Source organism: Apis laboriosa, unplaced genomic scaffold (genome assembly GCF_014066325.1).
Source record: "Apis laboriosa isolate Shangri-la unplaced genomic scaffold, ASM1406632v1 scaffold9_cov152, whole genome shotgun sequence".
In the NCBI taxonomy this organism is placed as follows: domain Eukaryota; kingdom Metazoa; phylum Arthropoda; class Insecta; order Hymenoptera; family Apidae; genus Apis; species Apis laboriosa.
In genome coordinates, this window is record NW_025224966.1 from 450,251 (window position 1) to 472,107 (window position 21,857).

A 21,857-nucleotide genomic window follows, 5' to 3' on the forward strand; every position below is an offset into this window, starting at 1 on the left:
AATAGATCGACCTTCTCCTTTCTTCGCATTCCGGATTTGAATAAACTGGGATGTTCGACGCGCGAGCGTGCTTTAAACTCCGGTGACGGCCGTGCCTCTATTGTAAACGGGCCGATATAATCTCTCGCAGCAGCGGCACGGCTGTAACGCCTACGTTGGAAAATTAGCATACAGCCAGATCCTTGGCAACGATTAAAACCAGGAGAAATAATTCCACGGACACGAACTTCCTCCTCCCTCGCGTTTCCCCTTCTTATTCGGCCTCGATCGACGAAATCGGGCCCCGCCATTTCACGGGTGGGAAATTATCCTTTTCGTCAAACCCGGACGAAACGGAGGACGTTTTACCTGGAAGAACAGCCAGAGCCACTGCCTCTGCTATTTACCTTACTTTCGTCGATCGTTGGGATCGTTGGAAACCGAGGGAGGACCGGAGGAATGAGATAACTTCCTCGAATAAAATAACGAGGGGCGGACGTTCTCTCGTTAAACTCTCTCCTCGAGAATCGTTTCCTCGAAACGCGGTTTCAAGTGTTCGCACAACCCTCCGTTTTATTCGCGATTCAAAGACACGATTCTCGTTACAACTCGTCCACAATTGACGGACGATAGTCGCTTAATCGTCTCGCTCGAATCTTATGCCCGAACTTGGCTTGGATGACGTTTTAACGTAAACGTGGCAACGTGGCAAACCTCTAGTCCGTAATTATCCCGACGATATTTGCTTCGTAAAATAAAATGAGTCTCCTGCTCGCCGTTCCTGGCGACAGTCGATGTTTTATCGACCGGGATTCGTCAACGATCCTCCACGAGATTCTTTCACGGCATTTTCGATACAGTCATCCGTCCGTAGCGTGATTAATCGATTCCCAGATACAATGTAATTTCTCTCATACGAATAGCCGAGCCCATACAAATTGCAACGAGAGATAGCCGGGGCATAATTATCGACGCTGCGTTAAACGCGTAGAAAGCGATTAGAGGTATCCTCGCGTTGAATCAATAGAAAGCTCGCGTGATTCGTGTCACCGTGGCTTACAGATTCGTTTCGAAATGCCGAGGCGAGTTGTCGCATCTTCTTTCCTTCCCTTTCCTTTCTTCTCGCTAGAATTTCTTTACCGACCATGCTTTCTTTCGGAGAAAAAAAGAAAAAAAAGAAAAAAAAATTAATTCTTCCGAACGGAATTTCTTATGTTCCAGCGGCGGAAATCCGAGAGGCTCTTCAACACGCGATCAAGGTATCGCGGGAGGGGAGCTGCCAGTGGCCACGGCCAAGGGTGATTCCGGTTCGCGACGTGTACCCGAGCCCGTCGACCACCTACGTCCCGCACTGCGCCATCTTGCACAGGTGCTCGGATGACACCGGGTGCTGCAGATCGGAAGCCCTCACCTGCGTGCCCAAGCATTCGCATCGAGTCGAGCTTTCCTTCTACGTGAGTACTTATACCACCGTTTTGTTCATCGATCGAATTCGCGTTACGATGTAGCGTGTTACGAGCGTGGATAAAATGGAAACGAGGAAGAGTTTATCGCGAAAGGAGAAAGTACGATTAATCGCGTTGAACGTATTAGAGGGGGGGATTTATTAGCTCGCGTGTATTTCGGGTAAAGGTAATTTATGGAACGCTCGATTTATCGTAAACGCGTATCTCGAAATGATTCGCGAAACATTGTCGGCGACGGGCGACGGGCGAGTTTTCTGTCTCGAGCGCGCCGTGCCGGTTAATGAATACCGACGTTATCGGCTGAACCGCGAATTCGATGACTGCGCGAGACTGCGCGGTTTATCTCGCGCCAACTAGGGGAAAAAATCGATCGCGTAAATTTCTCGGCTTTCATGCCTGCCCATTAGTGTCACGGAGAACGAGTAGTCGAGCGCGCGGTCGAAGCGATCGTTGGAATGCCGTTGCAATTCCGATTTTTCCTATTTATCCCCGGAGCTGTTCGATACCGCGTGTTAGAATTTATCGTGCATATAACCGTAACAACTATCGATGATCGATCCCACGGTGTTATTTGTATTCCTATCGCCCGCTTCTGACTCGATTCATAAAGCTATACTGTATTACCTATTCGAAATGCTCCACGATTGTTGATCGAACGACACGCGCCTCTTTTCGACGATGGTGGTCTATCGCGTTGCTATGGATACCCATGTATTATACCCGTGTTTACGAGCATCGAGCTCCTCCTCTTCCTAAAAGGAATCGCCAAACTTACTGTATCGATATTTTGCGCGCGAAACATTTTAAATCGTTCGGAATTAGTTGGGTCATTCGTTGATATATATATATATATATATATATTGGATCGATGATAAATTTCCAGGGAAGAGGAAGAAGAGCAGACTCGAAGCGAGTAATTAAACTTGGCTAGTTGGTCTTAACGAATCGATTAACTTCGATGGATCTATCGCATTGCCCCTGCGATCTATATACGTCGTCGATTGGATATAGAACTATAATTTCTTAAACGATTCATCGAATCATCTCTTCGTCCGCTTACTTTTCGCGTCGTCATTCGATACTTGGAGATCGTTACTATTATATGGGAGAAATTTAATAGTTGAATAAAGTTCACTTCGATTTATTTATCGGTCAATAATAATTGCAAATAATTAAGTAACGTCTGAAAAAAAGGGCTGAGAAGCGGATAACAGTAACAGCTACTGAAAGCAAATTTGTTCGAAATTTTTAACCAGTTACTTTTTACAACGAGTTGATTGGCAGATCTCCGTTGATGGAGAGAGTCGAGTTTTCGAGAAGAAAAATCAGCGTGATATAAATCGTCGATGCGACACAGACGCGCAATATAATCGCGGAGGATGCAATTTACATTTCGCGGTAATTATTATCCAAGTTGTGATTTCTCTTTCTCTTTCTCTCTCTCTCTCTTGAGAAAGAGAATTGCGCATTGTCAGTTATTGAAATCATCGAATCCGCGTTTCCCCTTTAAACGCAATCCATCCAATCAATCCGTCGATCGCGTCGTAAACGCGGGAATAATTCATAAATAACTTTATATATATATATAATGTTTCGCGCCATGAATCGTAACTCCGGTGAAATTTACTTGATTTGACAATCGTTCACTTTCCCCTTATAAAACAGAGAAAGAGAATCGAACGAGAATCTTATTGTCGTTGATTCGACGTTGGCGAGCGATAGCTAAAAACGTTTCGTATAAAACGTGGAAACCGTTAATTGCAAACCGTCCGGTGGCCGCGCACTTTCTAAAGCGTGTAGCTATATCTCTCAGGCAAGGATCGGTCGGTATATAATATCGTCGTTGGTCGCGGTGAACACCCACGCGGACCTACGCGGGCCAATCAGCGGCCGAGAACCGATCGTGATCGATGAACCGATTGTCCGATTGCCCATCGAGGATCGCTCTCTCGAGCGGAGGAGGGGGGAGCAGATAAATTTAATGAGATACACTTTTTTTCTGTTTGCGACTCGACCACAAGCGTTACGTAGCTATATGGAATGCGAGCAATCTTGACCTCGGTCGTAACGCAATATACATATATATATACATACATATGTAAGCGCGCGATGCTATTGAACCGTTATACGTGAATTATAGCGCAACTTGTGCCGCGATTATACGAGGCGGGCAAAAACAAACCGATGATGTAACCCCCGGATCGATCGATGGTGGTGAAAAAGCGTTCAGTCGGAGACGGCGGCGCGCTCCAATTATCAATCAGTCGCTTCTCAATTACGATCGCCTGTCGTTAGCCGGGCCATCCCTTTTTTTGAAACGAATCGGACGGATTTTCGTTTTCACCGCGCGCGGCTCAAATTGGCCGAGTATCAAATTCGTCTCGCGCGACCAACGACAACGCATCGCGCATACTCACAGTAGTTACTTACTTACTTACTAACTTACTTGCAGATGTGCAACTAAGTGCGACACGAAACGGGGGGATATATTAATAGGCAGCCAGCGTGGCTTCCGCGATACCGAAATACGCTGATTTATAATCTCCCAGACTAAAATCTCGGAGAGTTTAACTGGGTTAACGTCTGTCGATGGCCAAACACCTAAAACCGTCGTGGCTCCATTATAATAATGGACGTGGACGTGAATTTGTCAGACATCGTTACACTGAAACTTGGTAACTTTATTCGAATCGCTCGAAATCGAAACGAGGACGAGTTGGTTTGAATATATATATATATATATATAGGAACTAACCTAGGACAAAATTATTTTTTCTCTACTTTTTTCAGTTTGTACGTTTAACAAAAATACGAGTAAATATATAAGAAAAATTAACATTTTAATCAGTATGGTTTAATCAGTATGGAATAAAAAAGAAAATATATAGTAATCAATTATAATCAATATTTCGTTAAAAATGTATATAATATAAAAATACGAGTAAATACATAAAAAAAAATTAATATTGCAATTAATTAGTATGGAATAAAAAATACATAATAAATATGTATAGAAAAATATATGAATATTTATGATTTTAATCCTTAAGTAATCGCGCAAAATATCTGCGTGGCAAAAAACTTGTCTGCGGGTAATTAACTTGGAAAGCGCTTCGAATTTGACGAGCGTACGGATAAACTGAACCTTGAGAATTGGAAACGGTATTCTAAAGAAATATATTTATATTTCAGGATGTCCTTCTATTCTAGACTATTTCTATCTATAAATTTTATCTGTAAATTACCCGATAGATATGCACCATATATAGGCCAAAACATAACTTAACAAAATAATGATAAAAAAACGATGAAACTGAAAATTATAAAATGAAAAAAGTATGGTAAGGAGACATACGTATTGGTCGCTTGAACATCGAATGGAATAAAAAAATTACCAACTAAAGTTAGAAATATTATTATTGCTTGTTTCTCTCCAAAATAAATTAAATATAATGATACAATATATTTAATATAGAAGAGTAAAATTAATCTATAAATATCAATGGCTAGACTAAAGAATATTTTACGTGGTGAGCGCACCCGTATATGTCATGCGGCCGTAAACGTTGAAATTAATATAGTTTTGCAAAGTTTTACGAAACGAATATGACGGTAAAAAAAAGTAGAAAGTTCCTACATTCGATTCTTATCGCGGAATGGAACGATGTGGAACGTATAAAAAGTACATCGCGTGAATTTCTAATACGATATTAATGTTAATTACTTAACTTTAAAACATTAATTTGCAATAAAGAGAAAAAAGAAAAAACAAAAAACTCATCGATAATTTATAATGATTTAAAATAGATGTTTTATTCACAGAATATTTCTCAACTATTGAAACGTGACCGATTCAGTTATCCGATTACTTGTCTGTGTACACGTATTTCCTTTAATCCGTGAGCGTTTAAAAAAGAGGATTTAAAATTTCAATTTTTTTAAATTTACAAAAGAATTTAATGTATGCAATGGTTGTTATACATTCCATCAAAGCAAAAATTATTTTTCATTTTTATTTGAATTTTGTCCAGTCAATATATATATATATATATATATATATATATATATATATATTCCGGTTCTGACGGAAATGCACGAACATTTCCGAAACGATTCGAATTCACCACCGCCTCGTTTGCATCGGATTGCCATTTTTTCCCGCGGAAACCGGAGGTTGATAATGCGTGGAAGCGTGGATAACGCCCCATTTTTTACATTTTTCTCACGTACGACGAATTATCAACTCGTCAACTGGTTGACGCGGAAATGCAGACTTAGCGATTTCTCTCTCTCTCTCTCTCTCTCTCTCTCTCTCTCTCTCTCTCNTCTCTCTCTCTCTCTCTTCCCGATCTCGAAAGGAAATGTTACGTGTCACTCGCTTGCGTCAATTTTCGCGAGAAAGTGATCAGAGGAGAAATCACAAGAAAGATGAGTTTAGTCCAACGAGTGGAAAGTGTCGTACCGATTTATTAGAGTAATTCGATCGAGATATATGCCAAAAAGACGAGTTTTTTGGGGGGGGGAAATTTTTCGAATTTTCCAGAGTTCGGTTCTCACGAACGAACAGATAATAGTTCAGGTATCCGAGATTCCTCAAACCCTTTCGTCCCCCCTATCGAAACTCTATTTATACCTTTAGTTACCATTAGTTATCGCGAAAGCTTTAAGAGAGGTGCCTTTCGGACGGCAAAGTGCCGATATTTCGTGCCTCCGTAAATTGATCGTAAAAGAAACATTTCGACGAATTTTTTCTTTTTTCCTGAATAAAATTTGCCTTCTTCTTCTTCTTCTCTTTTTTTTTTTCTTTTACGAGCGCGTAATTCCACGATCCTCGAAATTCGGAAAAATAATTATGTTTATTTTCCTCTCTCTCTCTCTCTCTCTCTCTCTCTCTCTCTCTCTCTCTCTCTCTCTCTCTCTCTCTCTCTCTCTCTCTCTCTCTCGAGGAGAAAAATTAAATAACACGGACAAGCGTCGAAAAGCGTTTGAAATTTTCATGGAAATTCGAAAATTTCGATGAAAATTCGCGAGAACATATTTCTTTTCTCCTTGAGAAAAAGAGATGTATCAAAAGGAAAGAAAGAAAGCTCGAGTTGGAAAAAGAAGACGAAAAACGCCATCGTTATCGTTTCGTTCGTTCGAACAACCACCTCAGCTGCTTCTGTATAACTGGAAACGCAAGATTAACGATTGTGAACAAACGGTCCAAGAACATAGTGGAGGAGGAGGAGGAGGAGGAGGAGGAGGTCGCAGACGTGCGTCGTCATTTTAATGGTTCGTCTCGTCTTATTTTCGGAATTACACCCGAGGAACCGAGTTTCTCGACAAGTGGAGTGTGTCTGGGGAGGGATGGGGGGTAAAGGAACCAGAAGAAATGCCATCCCATCTCCTTATCGCGTAAGCCTCTTACGGGTTAAACGGTTCGAAATTCTAAGGGAAGGAAACGTGAAGCACGATTTCGTTTCGATTGGGGGTACTTGCCTCTCAAAAGCGGACAAAATTCCCTTTTCACGAGTAGCCTCGCGAAATGAAAACATTTTTACACGGATAATTAATTGAACATTTGACCTACAAGTATGATTTTTTTTTTTAATATTTTTTAATTATTAACGTAATTACGCGGCTTTAAAAGTGGTCGATCGTCAAATTGCTGAGAAATAAAGTTATTATTTACGATGTTGCTATTTTTTTAATTCTCATTAATTTTTGATCGAATTAAATGTATCGTGGGTTTGTATCGTGCCAAATTTCATTTTGATATTTGCGATATTCTTTTTTTGGAATTACACGTTATTTAGTATTTTTTATTTTCAATCTTAATTTTTAGATTAGAAAACGAGTTTTTAACGGAGTTCAGCGTTCTTTCTTGTTTCGTCTATGTAAAGCCTTAGCTTTGAAATAAAAAAGAAAATTAACTGCTGTTAGCTGCTACCGAGGTAATTGCAGTAATTTTTATTATTATCGATACTAATTACGAAATTTTTAAAATTATCGCGTGTTTGATGTATCTTCAAAATTTACTTTTTTACCGTTCTTCGAGTCACTTTGAATATAAGGAAAAAGTTTCAGTTTCTCAAGGTATGAGGAACTTCAGAAAATGAAGTGGCTCGCGTTCAATCGGCCTGAGAGTTTTCATGAACATTGGGAATGAGAAATTTTAAATGTCTGTGTGCACGAATGGAGGTGATGATGTACACGTACTTGAAGATATGAAAATCTTTTAAAGATGGATCTTTAAAGGATCTTTTAAGATTCTTATATATATAAAAAAACTCACTAGTCATTAGTCGTTAGACAGATTAGATTGTTTCGTCTAAATCGTTGAAAGTTAATTTAATCATTATGCTATTGTTATAGTATAGCAATATAATATAACAATAATACAAGGATATAATAGTGTAGTGATTATAATTTAAATTAAGAATTAATAATTAGAATTAATTATTTTGTGAAATTTTATGAAATATTGTGAATTAAACTGATTAATGAATTAAGCGGATAAGAAATTAAATTATAAAATCATTGATATTACAGTAATTAATGTTATGTAACTTGTTGAATATTTTATATTTTCTTTTCATATTTTTCTTCACATTTTAAAAATTTGCTTATAAATGTCAAATCTATCCTTGTATGAAAATAACGATGACACAGTTATATCAAATCATGCAATACCATGAAAATGGGACATTTGATGAAAAATTTGATTTTTTGGAAAAATATATCGTTGAAAAATTGCATATTTCATAATTACATTAAATTTTATACAATTGAAAATTTTTAATAATTTACTTATAAATAATCTTAAAAATTAAATTATAATATAATAATACAATTATAATATAATAATTTTTTATCAATCATTTTATATTTCATAAGATCACGAATATCTAATATCTAATAGCATAAAAAAAAAAATTAGGAATAAATACAGGACCTCAAAGTCAAGTCAAAAAAATAATTTCTTCCGCTTTTAAAGAGTGAAATATCCCACCATGCTCCGTGGGAAAAATAAAAACCTCTCTTATCGTTGTTCGATAACCTCTTAAGGAAGCGCTTCCCCCCCCCTCCCCCTCCAATTGGTTTTATATACCTTTGCGTATATTCATATAGTCGGATCGTACGAGGGATCAGGTACGAGGGAACATCTGGATCGATATTCCCGCCTCGTGTTGTACGGGCATGCCCTTACATGTTAACCACATCGCGCAATGTCTATTTTCGTCGGAATAAACGCGGCGCATCGTTCATTTCCCATTCCGCGAACGAGCGGAATGGTGCCTCGCTCCCATCAGATACCCTCCTTTTACGCCAGTCAATGAAAACGGCCGTTTACAACCTGCTTTCGATAAACTGGAACGTTGATCGACCGACAGCGTTCAATGGACGAGAGTTTTCGAAGGGACGGATGAGCGACCGCCATCACGAGAGGTGGTAATCCTCGAGAACGCTCGCGATCAAAATTCTAGATAACAAACGAATTTTGCTGCGCTCTACTTTCGGAAACTTTGTTGTTCAACGTGAAACGAACGTTAGTCGCGTGGAGACGCCGCGCAATGGTTCGAGTATTGAGTGGACGAAATTCATTTTCAAATTTGTAAAGAATAATAATCGGTTTCGATGAACCATACGTTAAAACTCTTGTATATTAAAATTTTTAATCCTCTAAAAACTAAACAAATAATCTAAAAATTAAATAAATAAGATTGAACAGATTGAACAAAGTACGTGTATGTAGGTAGACAACTAATCGATAACTAATTTCAATAATTGAGAAATATTCTGTATTTCTTAATTTATTTTATTCTTAATTATTCTTTCTTCTAATTTATTAAGAATATTTCAATTTTATAATGGATATAATATCTCTAAACGTCTATTTAAGTTTGAATCGTTATAAATTATCGATAAGTTTTTTGCTTTTCGTAAATTAAGCTTAAAGTTAAATAATTACTTCATATTAGAAACTTTTTATATACATCGTTCCACGCAGCACGATAAAAGTCGAATGCATAAAAAATAGAAACTTTTTATTTTTTTTTTACAGCCATATTTGATTCGCAAAACTTTCTAAAAACTATATATTAGAATTAATTTTAACGTTTGCAATCGTCATGTTAATTTAAATCGTTAAATTATATAAATAAATTATCGATAAGTTTTTTTTTTTTGCAAATTAAACTTAAAGTCAAGTAATTACTTCATTATTCTTGTTCGTTCAGAAATTGACAAATACGATGATTTGTCAATGATTTTTTATATCGTTCCACGTCGTTCCATGCGATAAGAATTGGATATATGAAAAGTAGAAACTTTCTATTTTTTTTTTTTTTTTTTATCGTCAAATTTAATTCCCAAAACTTTGCAAAATTATACTAAAATTAATTTCGTTTACAGCCGCATACAACGTAACGCTCGTCATCAGCGGATTCTTAAATCTAAATGATATTTAGATTAATTTTAATCTATTTTATATTATAATAACATTTATATTATTGTTTATTTATTATATTTTAGAGAAACAAGCAATAATAATTTTCCTAACTTTAGTTGGCAATTTTCTTATTCCATTCGAATATTTATATTTTTATATATTTTTTTATATATCGATTATTATGTATTTTCTTTTTTATTCTATACTAATCAATATTAATTTCTCTTATATATTTAATTATTTCTCTTATATTATTTATATACATTTCTTAAGAAATAATAAAAAATACTATTGTCCTCTAAAAATTAAATCTCCCTACAAATCGGGAATAAGTAATTTCTAATCTATTGTTCGAAGCATCGCGCGCCATCTGGGTCGAGTCATCTCGCGAGTCGGATGAAATTACGGCCTCTCGATTCGCTTTGCAGGTGTACGGACTCGCCTATTCCCTCCTTTGTCGAAATTACGTTATCCCTACGTATCGCCGTGTTAACGAACACGTGGCAACGGTTGTCGCGTGAAATTTCAAGCGACAACCGCTCGTTTTCCGTGTCGCGGCGCTGTCTCTCTCTCTCCCCCCCCCCCCTTTTTTTTTCCCTTTTTTTTTTCTTTCTCGCGCTGTCTTTCGTAATAGACACTCGTGCCAAGCGGATTAGCATAAGACCGCTCGACGATGCAATTTATTTGCAGCTAGTGCCACGTCCGCCGTTTCGCCGACCGATGCCCCCGTCCACGCTCGAATAAAGAATCACGAAATCCGCTATCTTCCCTTTCTCCCCCTTCCCTCCATTTCCTTTATCCATAGGTCGCCTCGGAAATCGAACGAATTTTTCCCCTCTTCTTACGCTTCTTCGTCCTCGCCAACTTCAATGTCTAACTCGTGCGAAGTTATCCATCGATCGAATTGGAATTGTTTTTCACCGCCGTGCGATCGGAAATATTCGAAAGAAAATTCGAGAAAGAGGAAAGATTCGAATCTTCGGGATTAATCCGTTCCCCGAGGAAAAAAGAAAGAAAGAAAGAAATTCCTATCTCGGTTATCGAGTCGCTTAAGATAGCTTATCGTCCAAGTTCAAACAATGGCCTCTCGCCACCTTAAACTTTTACGTCGCCTGAAATGTTTGAAGTGAAAGAGAGAGAGAGAGAGAAACTTGCAGAGCATAATCGACCACCTGCACGTTCTGAAAAACGAATATATTTCCTCCCCCCCCCTTTCTCCAATTCAGGAAAAACAAAAGTGGGGGTAAAGTTTTAATTCGAATGGAAAAAATTCTTTCCGCGAACGGGGTCTAAATTTGCCTGCCGAAACGACGTAGCGCTACGTTTTATGAATAAACCATAACGAAACGCGTTCTTCCTCGGCTGGAGACGGGGAGGGGAGGGGGAAGGAGGGAGGGAGGGAGAAGAAAGCATAAGAAACTGTTCCTTCCATCACAGGTTGGATCCACGACGTTGAAGACGAACGGTCATAAATCTCGGAGGAGAGAGATCGAGCAAGGGAAGGAATCCAGTTTTGCGACTCGATAGTTTTCCTATCCGCTCGATCTAATCGAAATATAGTTGCGCGATATATAATAGGAAAGGGAATAGACGAGCTACTCGATCCGCTCTCTTAAAGTTAATCTGTGTATATGCAATAATTTGTGCAATAATTTTATACGGAAAGTTTGGCCGAGGCGAGTCCGAATAACGTAAGAGCGTAGTTACAAGAAGGAGGATAATAAATTTTCCAACTCGTTGCTCGTCGTCCGTTTTCTTTCTCCGTTCCTTCGTCGTTCGTCAAAACGTCGTAAGAGGCGTGGCCGTCGGTTTCGTTTAGGCCGCATACATAATTCAGAGGAACTTCCTAGTCACTTCTGTCCGGAGTTGAAGGCATTAACCCGTTTGCGGTATGTAATCAATTCGATCCAAGATAAATCTTGTAATTGACGAAATTCAATGTACGGTTGCAAAGTTTAAGCATTAATCCGATTGAAGAAGCAAATTTCGAATAAAGTTTACTTGTTAAAATATTTGAATTAAATATTTATTCTATTACAATTGATGATCCACTTCTCGTATAATCTCCGTTCGGTATTAGAATTATTTGCAATTATCGTGTTTTGAACGATAAATTATCGAAGTAATTTCGAATTGAACATTGAATTTTCCCTATCCTTTCTATTCCTATCTTTCCCTCGGAGAGGAAAGAATAAATTTCATCGAGGCAAAGTTCGATAAACTGTGGCCATCGATCGTACAACCGAATATCTCTCTCTTTCCCTTTGATCCTTGACGATTCGAAAATTTTTAATTTGATCGACGAAGAAGGATATCGTCGAGTATTTACGCTGAATAGATCGGCGACTAACCTCGGCTAACCCCTGATTGCGGCAACCAGCCACGGACAGCGAAACGTTCGTTAAGGCTTTGATCATTCCTCGAGTTAAGTTGCCGGCATTGTACACGCCGCGTCTCCCTCTCTTCCTCGCGCACGTTCAAACACACGAGGGAGGGGGAAGTCTACGAGCCTGTGCAGCATTTCGCGGCCCATTCGTTCTATGCGACCTTTCTCGCTTTTTTCGACCTCCCGTCGCAACGATAGATTCTCTCGCCGTTTTCCCTCGCCTGGAAAAGAATTCAACCGATTTGTTTTCTGAAACAAATTGATTCAAATCGATTTAGTAGCATAGGAGAAACTCGATGATAGTCTACCGTTTAACATGATTTTTGAAAACGCGAAACGTTCGATCTTCCCCACGATCATTATATTTACTGCGATAAAGCAGAGCGCGATGCCAATGGCCGAACAACTAGATCCTGTAACAGTTTGCCGTTTCCAACACCAACAATTTGTCATAATTATTCGATTTAACGGATACAATGCCGCGAGGGATTTCCAATTTACACGGTAATTAACCCGTAATTGTTCGACTAATTGGTTGAGAAAAAATAAACGTTTCTCGATCGAGAAAGTTTTTTAAACAGGTTAAATTTAACCTCTCTAACTGTTTGATCCTTTTTTATCTCTTCAATAACCTTTGCTCGCGAATTCGTCGATTATATTAGCGACAATGCGGCTGAGTAGTGCGACTAATTTATAACTTATTCCCTCGCTGCATATAATAACGTGTGATCCACGCCTTTCGAGCACACCCTTCGAACCTTCTCCTCCAACGCTCGCTCTCTCTCTCTCTCTCTCTCTCTCTCTCTCTCTCTCTCTCTNTCTCTTCGTGTCTCTCGAATCTTTGCATCCGCTGAACGAAAAGGAAAACGAAAGAGAAAAAAGGAAATCGCCATCTTCCACGAGATTGGCGGTCGTCGACGTTGAAAGCGTGTGCTGCTCTCCACGCTCGTCCGTTTCGTTCCGTGTTCTAAGACACTAAAACTGCGTTGCATTATTCATTAAACTTGATTCGCGAGTATATATATATATATATATATATATATCAAGAGGGAATCGCTAGATGGATTTTCTAAGACGCAGAGCGCGAAATCTAACGAAAATACTATCCCCCTTTAATCGATTCGCGAGCGTATCCCATTCTCGATGCATTATGCATGGGTATGCGATTCGTCGATATCTGGGATCATCCGATAGAGTCATCCCATGGGGATATCCCTTCCCCCCTCCCGCCTCCTCAATATTCTCTCTTTTAAGCGAATCGAACAAATCGACCGGAGAGTCGAGGCGAGGAAAAATTAAGCGAGCGAGTTTAATTACTTAATTGAAACCAGTCGATCGGGGTATAAAATTTCGTGGAGTGGAGTAGATGCGTGGCCGTTCGAAACGGTCACCGGGAAGCGAACGAAGAACGAACCGAGTCGTGGCGACGATTATAAATCTCTCTCTCTCTCTCTCTCTCTCTCTCTCTCTCTCTCTCTCTCTCTCTCTCTCTCTCTCTCTCTCTCTCTTTCTCGGTTCTGCCCGTGAAGAATCGCGCAACAAGATTCCCGCGTCCTTGCGAAAAAGAAAAAAAAAAAAAAAAGAAAAGACAGCTCCGCCTCTTTTTCAGCCGGCCGAAGATTCTTCGAAATCGCCTCGCATCAAGACGAACAAGACTCGTTCGACGTTGAGCTCGGCTCGGGGATCGTGACGGATTCGTTACACGTTGCGTCCGTTTCGTATCTCGAGAAAGAAAGAAGAGGGTCCGGCGAGATCGAGAGAAGCGATTTTTCGATCGAATTTGCGGAATAACGGCGATTTGCGAGAGATTCGAAATTCGAGCAACGTGCAAAAATCGTTCGACGAGGAGAGTGATGGAATTTTACGGATAATTAATGACGTTGATTTAATAATTATTGATTGATGATCGATTGATCGCGTAGCTTTATACGATTCTCAAACTTGCTAAAATCGATCGATGATCGCTCAGCTCGAGCATTTTCGAAAGTCAAGCATCATCTCTCTTCGCCTTAGGTGGGTTCCGTCTCGGGGACGGAAAACAAGAGCGCGAAAACAGGTTGTTTTTATTCGAATTGCTCGAACAAACTGTTGTTCGTTTCCATGCGACTACCGATTCCTCGAGGAGCTCACGCGAGCACGTCACGACGTCAGGTAGTACACGTAATGGTGGAAGCACCCACGCCTTTTCTCTCCACACCCACGATCCCGAGAGACGGGAAACGTACCGGCACACACACACACACACACACACACACACACACACACACACACACACAAACGTTCGATCTCGTTGGCATTTTTCCACGGAGCGATCACGCTTTGTTTTCGATCGGGATACGCGTCAACGCGAGAGAAACGTTTTCTCGATCGTATAAATATCGAGATAACGGCGAGAGTCACACGACACACGGTTGCCGCGACCCCTGTTGCGAGCCGCGATTCGTATCTTCGTATATATCGGCCAAGAGCCGAAGTCGAAAGGCCGAGAAGAATCCGGGCGGAAGAGGGAGGCTGAGGTGAAATTGACGCGATTCATCCATAGGTAAATCCGAGGTTTGAAAAATCCGAAGAATGCATTTGGAAAGTTGGAGTTACTATATCTTACGAGGATTCGACGTTTATCCGTTCTCTTAAAGTGCTCGACACGCTCGATTAATGGACTGTGGCGCGAAGATAACGATCGATGGCTCGTCACTCGAATAGAGTCGAAATGTGCACGGCGCGCACAGTTGGCTCGAATAATAGGATAGCTAATCGGACAAAATTATTTCTCCTCGTATGTAAAATGTAAATATAAAAATATTTGATTGAATATGTTTAGAAAGGAATTAACATTGCGTTTAATTAATAATGGAATAAAAAGGAAGATACATAGATGTATAAAAAAATATACGAATATTTGTGATTCGAATTACGTTTAAGTAATTGCGTAAAATATATGCAGATGTGGGAAAGAAGTTGTAACAGCTAATTAACTTGGAATGTTTCGAATTTGATGAATGTACGATAAACTGAATCTTGAGAAATGGTATTCTAAAGAAAATTAGAAATATTATAATTGCTTGTTTCTCCTAAATATAATAAATTAAACAATGATAAAAACGCATATATTATAATGTAAGATAGCTTAAAATTAAATATCAGTGGCTAGACCAAAGAATGCTTTACAGATGGCGAGCGCACCTGTACATGTCATAAGCTGTCGTAAACGTTGAAATTAATATAATTTTGCAAAGTTTTACGAAACGAATATGACGGTAAAAGATAGTAAAAAGTTTTCGTACATCGCGTGAATTTTTAATACGAAGTAATTACTTAACTTTAAAAGATTAATTTACAAAAAGAAAATAACAAACTCATCATAATTTATATAATTTATAATGATTTAAAATAGATGAAATTTCCAGATGAAATTTAAATGCTTCTTGATAAATTTACAGAATATTTCTCAACAATTGAAACGTGACCGATCAGTTATCCGATTAGTTGTCTATATACGCGTATTTAATCTGTGAGCGTTTAAAAAGAGGATTTAAAATTTTAATTTTTCAAATTCATAAAGAGATTCTAACGTACGGTTGTTATACGTTACATCGAAACAATTATTTTTCATTTTTATTTGAATTTTGTCCAATTAATATTGTTCGAACGATCGCGCGGCGTAACGAACCGACGATTACTCGGTCGGTATCATTGATCCGGTACCGAGTCGTTTTGCAAAAACTTTGCTTACGTCCGCGAGGCTAATTACGTTTTAATTGCGGAGAAATATTTTTTGCTCGGGCAAACCGTGGTCGTGGCAAAGAAAACGAAGGAAGATTCAGTTAGCGTGCGTGGGCGATAACGACGAGACGGGACACGTGCGTACTTACGTGCGCGCACGCCCCTTTCGTCTCCCTTATAATCTACCATCATTTTTCCATTCCTCTTTTTCCTCTTTCTTTATGATCGATGCTTACGTTCCGCGAGAATGAGTTTTTTCTTCATCGTTTCGCCGTCACTCGTCACCACTGTTTTTTTCCACGAAATTTAAAATACCGTTTATCTCTTCTTACGTCGTTCAACGTTCAACGGACAATAAAGTGGCCGGCGATTCGCGATTATCCACGCATACCTACGTACAGGCAGGATAGTGGAAGACATAGGCCAACGATAGATCGCAGGTGCATCGCCGTAAAAAAAAAAAAAAAAAAGGATGTTTTCTTAGCGGCGGCTTATCGAGGAGTGCCTTTATCCCGCTCTTCACCAGCCTATTCATACGTTTTCACTTACACCACTCGACTCTCGCGCTCACCTGTCCTGTTCGTTAGGCGAGTCGCGCGAGGGATCGAGGGAGAAAGATGCGGCCCGAAAAAAAAAGAGAAGGAGAGCGATTTATCATCGTCGCGCAATGGCCGTGAACTTTATGCTCTTTCTTTCGCCTTTTTCTTTCCAAGCACAGTGCTCGATTTCACGAGACATTTTTTTGGCCGAGTATCACCAATCTATACGAAATTATATATATATATTATATTATAAATTATCAATCGAAATGACTTCCTGGAGGAAGGAGGAGTTTTTCATTTTTTCTTTTTTTTTTTATTTGAATAAACGTAGTTATCAATCGAAATGACTTTCTGAAGAAGTTTTTCATTTTTTCATTTTTTTTTTTTATTTGAATAAACGTAAAGTTATCAATCGAAATGACTTTCTGGAAGGAGTTTTTCATTTTGTCTTTTTCTTTTTTATTTGAATAAATGCAAGTACTTTTTTGACCGAGTATCTATATGAAGTTATCAGTCGGAATGAAATTTTTGAAGTTTTTCATTTTTTTTTTTTTTATTTGAATAAACGCAAGTATATATTTTTTTGGCCAAGTATCGCCGATCTACGAATTTATCAATCGAAATGACTTTCTGAAGGAGTTTTTCATTTTTTCTTTTTTTTTATTTGAATAAACGCAAGTATATATTTTTTTGGTCGAATCACCGATTTATACGAAGTTATCAATCGAAATGACTTTCTGAAGGAGGAGTTTTTAATTTTTTCTTTTTTTTGTTTGAATAAACGAATATATCCATATATTCATTTTTATTTTTTCGAATAAGTAAAAGAGAACTCGCTCGTGAAAAAATTCGAACGAGATAGCGTATCCCGATGGATCTCATCGTTGTTATCAGCGATTGATAAAAAAAAAAAAAAAACACGACATTCCGTTTAAAAGTACAAGTACTCGCTATCTACAATTTTCTTACGCGTCGAAAACACCGTCGAGCCTCGTCTCGGCCGAGCGAGAACACGGCTCGTAAAACGTGAAGCGATGTAATTCCGCGAATCACGTTCGCCCTATCGGACCACCGTGCGCGAAATTGCGCCTCGTCGCGATTCTGCACGGCCGACGCGCGATTACGACGACTCGTGGAATCGTGGAGAGGGGTGGATCGATGCGCTCGACGAGAATATAACACACGAAATCCGCACCGAAAACCGCGCCGCTTTCCCTCCGGGTTTCGAGTCGCTTTCAGCCTCCGAAGATATTCCGCGTGAGTCAGCTCGAGGCGACGTTAAAGTTGCCTCGGAACGACGCCGGGTGCAAAGATCCGCCGCGGAAAATAGTACACCAGGACCGGGTGTATAACCGCGCAGCGGCCGAGTTTCCAAGTTTCCAACGGGTTTGAGAGAAAGGAGAGGGAAGAAGAAGCAACTGAGGAAGACAAAAAAAACTCACCCTCGAAAAACTAATACACACACACACACACACACACACACACACACACACACACACACACACACACACACACACTGTTAATCGACACTTTCTCGATAATTACTCGTAAAATTTATTCGATATTAGCTCGAGAGGGGAAGGGGAAGAAGAACGGCCTCTCTTGTTATCCACTGTTGTAAACATATAAATGTAAAGGAACAAAGATCCTTTTATTATTCCCCTCATAGTTTACGAGGCTCGCGACTTTACGCGTTTAACGACACCTTTATTACACTCTCCCTCTCTGGATTCGCGACCTGGGTCACTTTCTTCTTTCGAGTGGAAAACACTTGATTCGAGTACTTGTAAATAGGGGGGAGGAGGGAGAGGAAAGAAAAAGATAAAAGGAAGAAGAAGAAGAAGAAGAAGAAGAAGAAGAAGAAGAAGAGGCAACGGGGAAGCGCATCTTTATGCGGGGCACGCGGGACAATGAGGACATTGTCGCTTCTCGTACGACGTACAAAGCTAACCGGAAATTCATTGTTCTTCCTCTGCCTTCGGTTGAGAAGAGAGCGACTCACCCTCTCTTCTTCCCTCGCAGGAATTCCAGCGTCGCTAATATTAACGCGTTGTTACCACCCGGTTCAAGTACATCGTTCTGCGCAAGCCCCCTTCCCCCCTCCCCCCTCCCTCCCCCCGACAATCTTCCTTACGACTGCTATTTCGATCGTTCGCGCGCGATACGCCCTTTCGCGAGGCTTCAAAACTCGCGTGCCTTCAACGTTCCCCTCTTTCGAACGAGAGAACGGGAGGGGAAGAAGACGCGAAAATCGGGGATGGGAGGAAGAGGGAATTGCGAATTGTCAATTAAGAAGCGGTGGGTAATTGCGGCCGATGGATCGATGGCGTGCTCGATCGGTAAAAAAAACACGGATGTCGTCGAAACCGTGAAGCTCCATATATATATATATATATTTTACAAGTCGATTTTTAAGTCGATATCGAAAGGCAAACAGTGGGGCGGAGGGAGGAGGAGAGAGGGAGGGAGAGGGAGGGAAGACTTACACGAGCCGGTATGTACATAAATCTCGCGGGTCATAGCGATTAATTACGGCAGGAAGCGGACCCCTGTAATTAGATCCTCCTCTCGAGTGCCCTGCCTCTCTACAACCGGCTCCAAATCTCGATCGAGCTCCATTTACACGCGTTAGTCTCCGTTCCGAAACTCGTCGCAAATCGCCCGACTCTTTCCTTCTTCCCCCCTCCCCCCTTGATTTATCATCTGCTCGCGTTCTCCGTGTTTCCGCTACTTTTTTCCCTTCCTATCGTTTAGGCAATCTCTTTCTCTTTTTCGAAAGGAATGGCCGAAAACGCATCGCGCATCACCGATATCTATCACTGTTCGTTACGGTGACAAATTTTCTTGAAGATTGAATTATCCACTTTTTCACGCGTTCAAGTCTCTCGATACTTTCGATACGATCGAAAAAAGATTCAAACAAGTGAATATTGTTATTACTTATTCGCGGTACAATTGGGAAAAAGTTATAAAAGTAATTAGAAAAATGTTGAAAATGGGAAAAGATTTAAGAGAAATGATTTGGGAAGACGTCTGCGATTGATGGAAAGAATACGAATCTGATTGTTTAATTTGAAAGGAAACGCCTATTTTCACTCGTACTTTTGTTTCTATTATAGTATTTGTCACGTATATCAGTCTAAAATGACGATCTATGATTTAAAATATCCATTAGCGTAGATATAGAATCCGAAGAATTTTAACGTATCGATATGATGTAAAAAATTTTTTTTTTTTTCATAATATGCGTAGGCTTGTTACGACTTGTAACGACAGTTTAAAATTTATAAATATAATTTCGTATTCGAGTTAAGATAACATCGAAATAATTTTTACGATTTTATATACTGGTGGAGACAAGCGGTTTCAACGAAGAACACCTCTTTCCCCTGTGCCGTCCCTTCTTTCCATCAGTGAACAGTAAACGAGGTAGCTCCGCGCTAATTAATAAAGCAGGCTGTGTCAAAGCGGTAGAGACGGTGTCGAGATCGACAACGGACGGCAACGTGATCTGTGCCGATGCGTGCAAACGACCGAGATAATCCGATGATAACGCGTCGACGACTAGTATCAGTTATAATCCGATGCCGCTTTCGAAACACGGATCCGCTTCTCCATTCACCCGTTTTGTTATCGTTTCAAATTATGCAGGAATTATATATCCAAGCGGGGGGGAAATACGATCCTTCGGTTTCTCTCGCCTCGAAAAAACGTTTAGATTCGGCGAATCCTTGTTGGACACGTTCGGCCGACAAATTGTCGCGCGAGAGATGGATGGTTTTTTTATTCGTCCTTTCTCCAAAGCGGAGGACGCGCGCAAAAACTGGCCCAACCGCCAGGATTGACTTTCAAATTCGAAATTCCTCGATCGGTCTTCTTCTCGCGCTTCCATCATCCCTCCTATCATTTGACGCGTGCTCCTCATACAAGATCTATTTCATAACTGAAAATCGTTCAAACGAGCACGCGATACGCTCGTTTGGAGAAGAGTCTAAATTTCCACTCGCCACGCGGTATAAGAGATATCCTCGTTTCTTCCCTGTTGTACACTCTACTACCGTCCAACGACACGATATTCTTCCGGATAAACGCGAAAACTGGTTCCCTCGAGAATCAGGGAGGGCAGGGAGAGTTCTATCGAGTTTAAAACGGATCGGAGAACCGATCAGACGAGGAAAGGCCTGTTGGCTAATTTCTAAAAGGCGATCGAACGCGTTGTGTCGTTATTACACGTGCACGCGATGTACGTACACGACTTCGCGCCGCGTCGCGAGGCGACGACGGTGGGAGGTGGGAGGCGGAGGTGGTGCGCGGTTCAAGACCACATTCCATGCCCGTGATGGCGCAAAAAACGGTGAAATGTTCGTCCGCTTTACTTCTTACCGTGTTAACCACGCGTGCGCGCGATACCGATGCGCGATCACGATGCGCACGAACGAAACGTACGCGATTCGTTCCTGCCCTCTTTCCGAGTCACCTTCTAACCATCTTTTTCCAACGGTTTTAAAACCGCCACCGATTCATCCTACTTACGAACACATAAGTATACATAGTAGTCCCGATCGAGTTTAATCTCCTTTGTATTGTAGCGAATCGCGAATCTTGGCACGAGCGAACCGACCAATCTTTCGCGGCATTATATACTACTAGCTATTAGCCTCGTGTATAATGTTAATTAATCCGCGGCATGACTCGAATCGATCGTTATCCACCTCACGATGTCGAGGGCAAAGAATCGATATCCCGGATGTATATCGCGTCTCTCTTTCTCTCGTTCGCTGCATACGTCCCATTATGTTCGAGACGTAATCCGTGCTATTTCCAATTCGTCAAATACGCGTACGAATATAGACCGACGCCTGTTTCGAGACTATTCCTCGAAAGAAGTAGCGAGGAACGGCAAGGAAAGTATCGAAGCCGAGCTTTCTTCTTCGATCCAGGGATTCGTCCATTCGGTGGAAAGGTCGTAACGCTTTCACCGGGCCACGATTAAGCGACGGGGACGAGAAGCGAAATCGTCGATCACGTCGTCGTATGGTTAATGATTATCGCGAGGCGGACTCGCCTCGAGCGATCCGAATCTGCAACTGGTTTCGAGCAGGTTGAACACGGTGGCCGCCAAGATTTATACACTGTTTATCGGCCGACAACTAAAATTACACGCGACCTGTCATCGAGGGGGGACAAATTGAGACACTCCTATCTCCGCGCTCCCGGAAAATACGTTTCGGTCGATAAACTGATAAACCGCGACGCGTTAAAGATGAGTGTAATCTTGTTTCGCCACGGTGTTTCGATAGAGATCTCGATTGGTCGCGGGAACGCCC

The 21,857-nt window shown here is 40.5% G+C and overlaps 1 protein-coding gene across 1 annotated transcript in view; it reads left to right on the plus strand.

The window, feature by feature from the left end:
* LOC122719946 (uncharacterized protein DDB_G0283697-like) overlaps positions 1-21,857 on the plus strand; it is a 50,189-nt gene that overhangs the window by 22,325 nt on the left and 6,007 nt on the right. Inside the window, exon 3 of the mRNA XM_043946232.1 lies at positions 1,201-1,433. Within this exon, the coding sequence (XP_043802167.1) occupies positions 1,201-1,433 (233 nt within the window). The remainder of the gene's footprint in view (positions 1-1,200; positions 1,434-21,857) is intronic.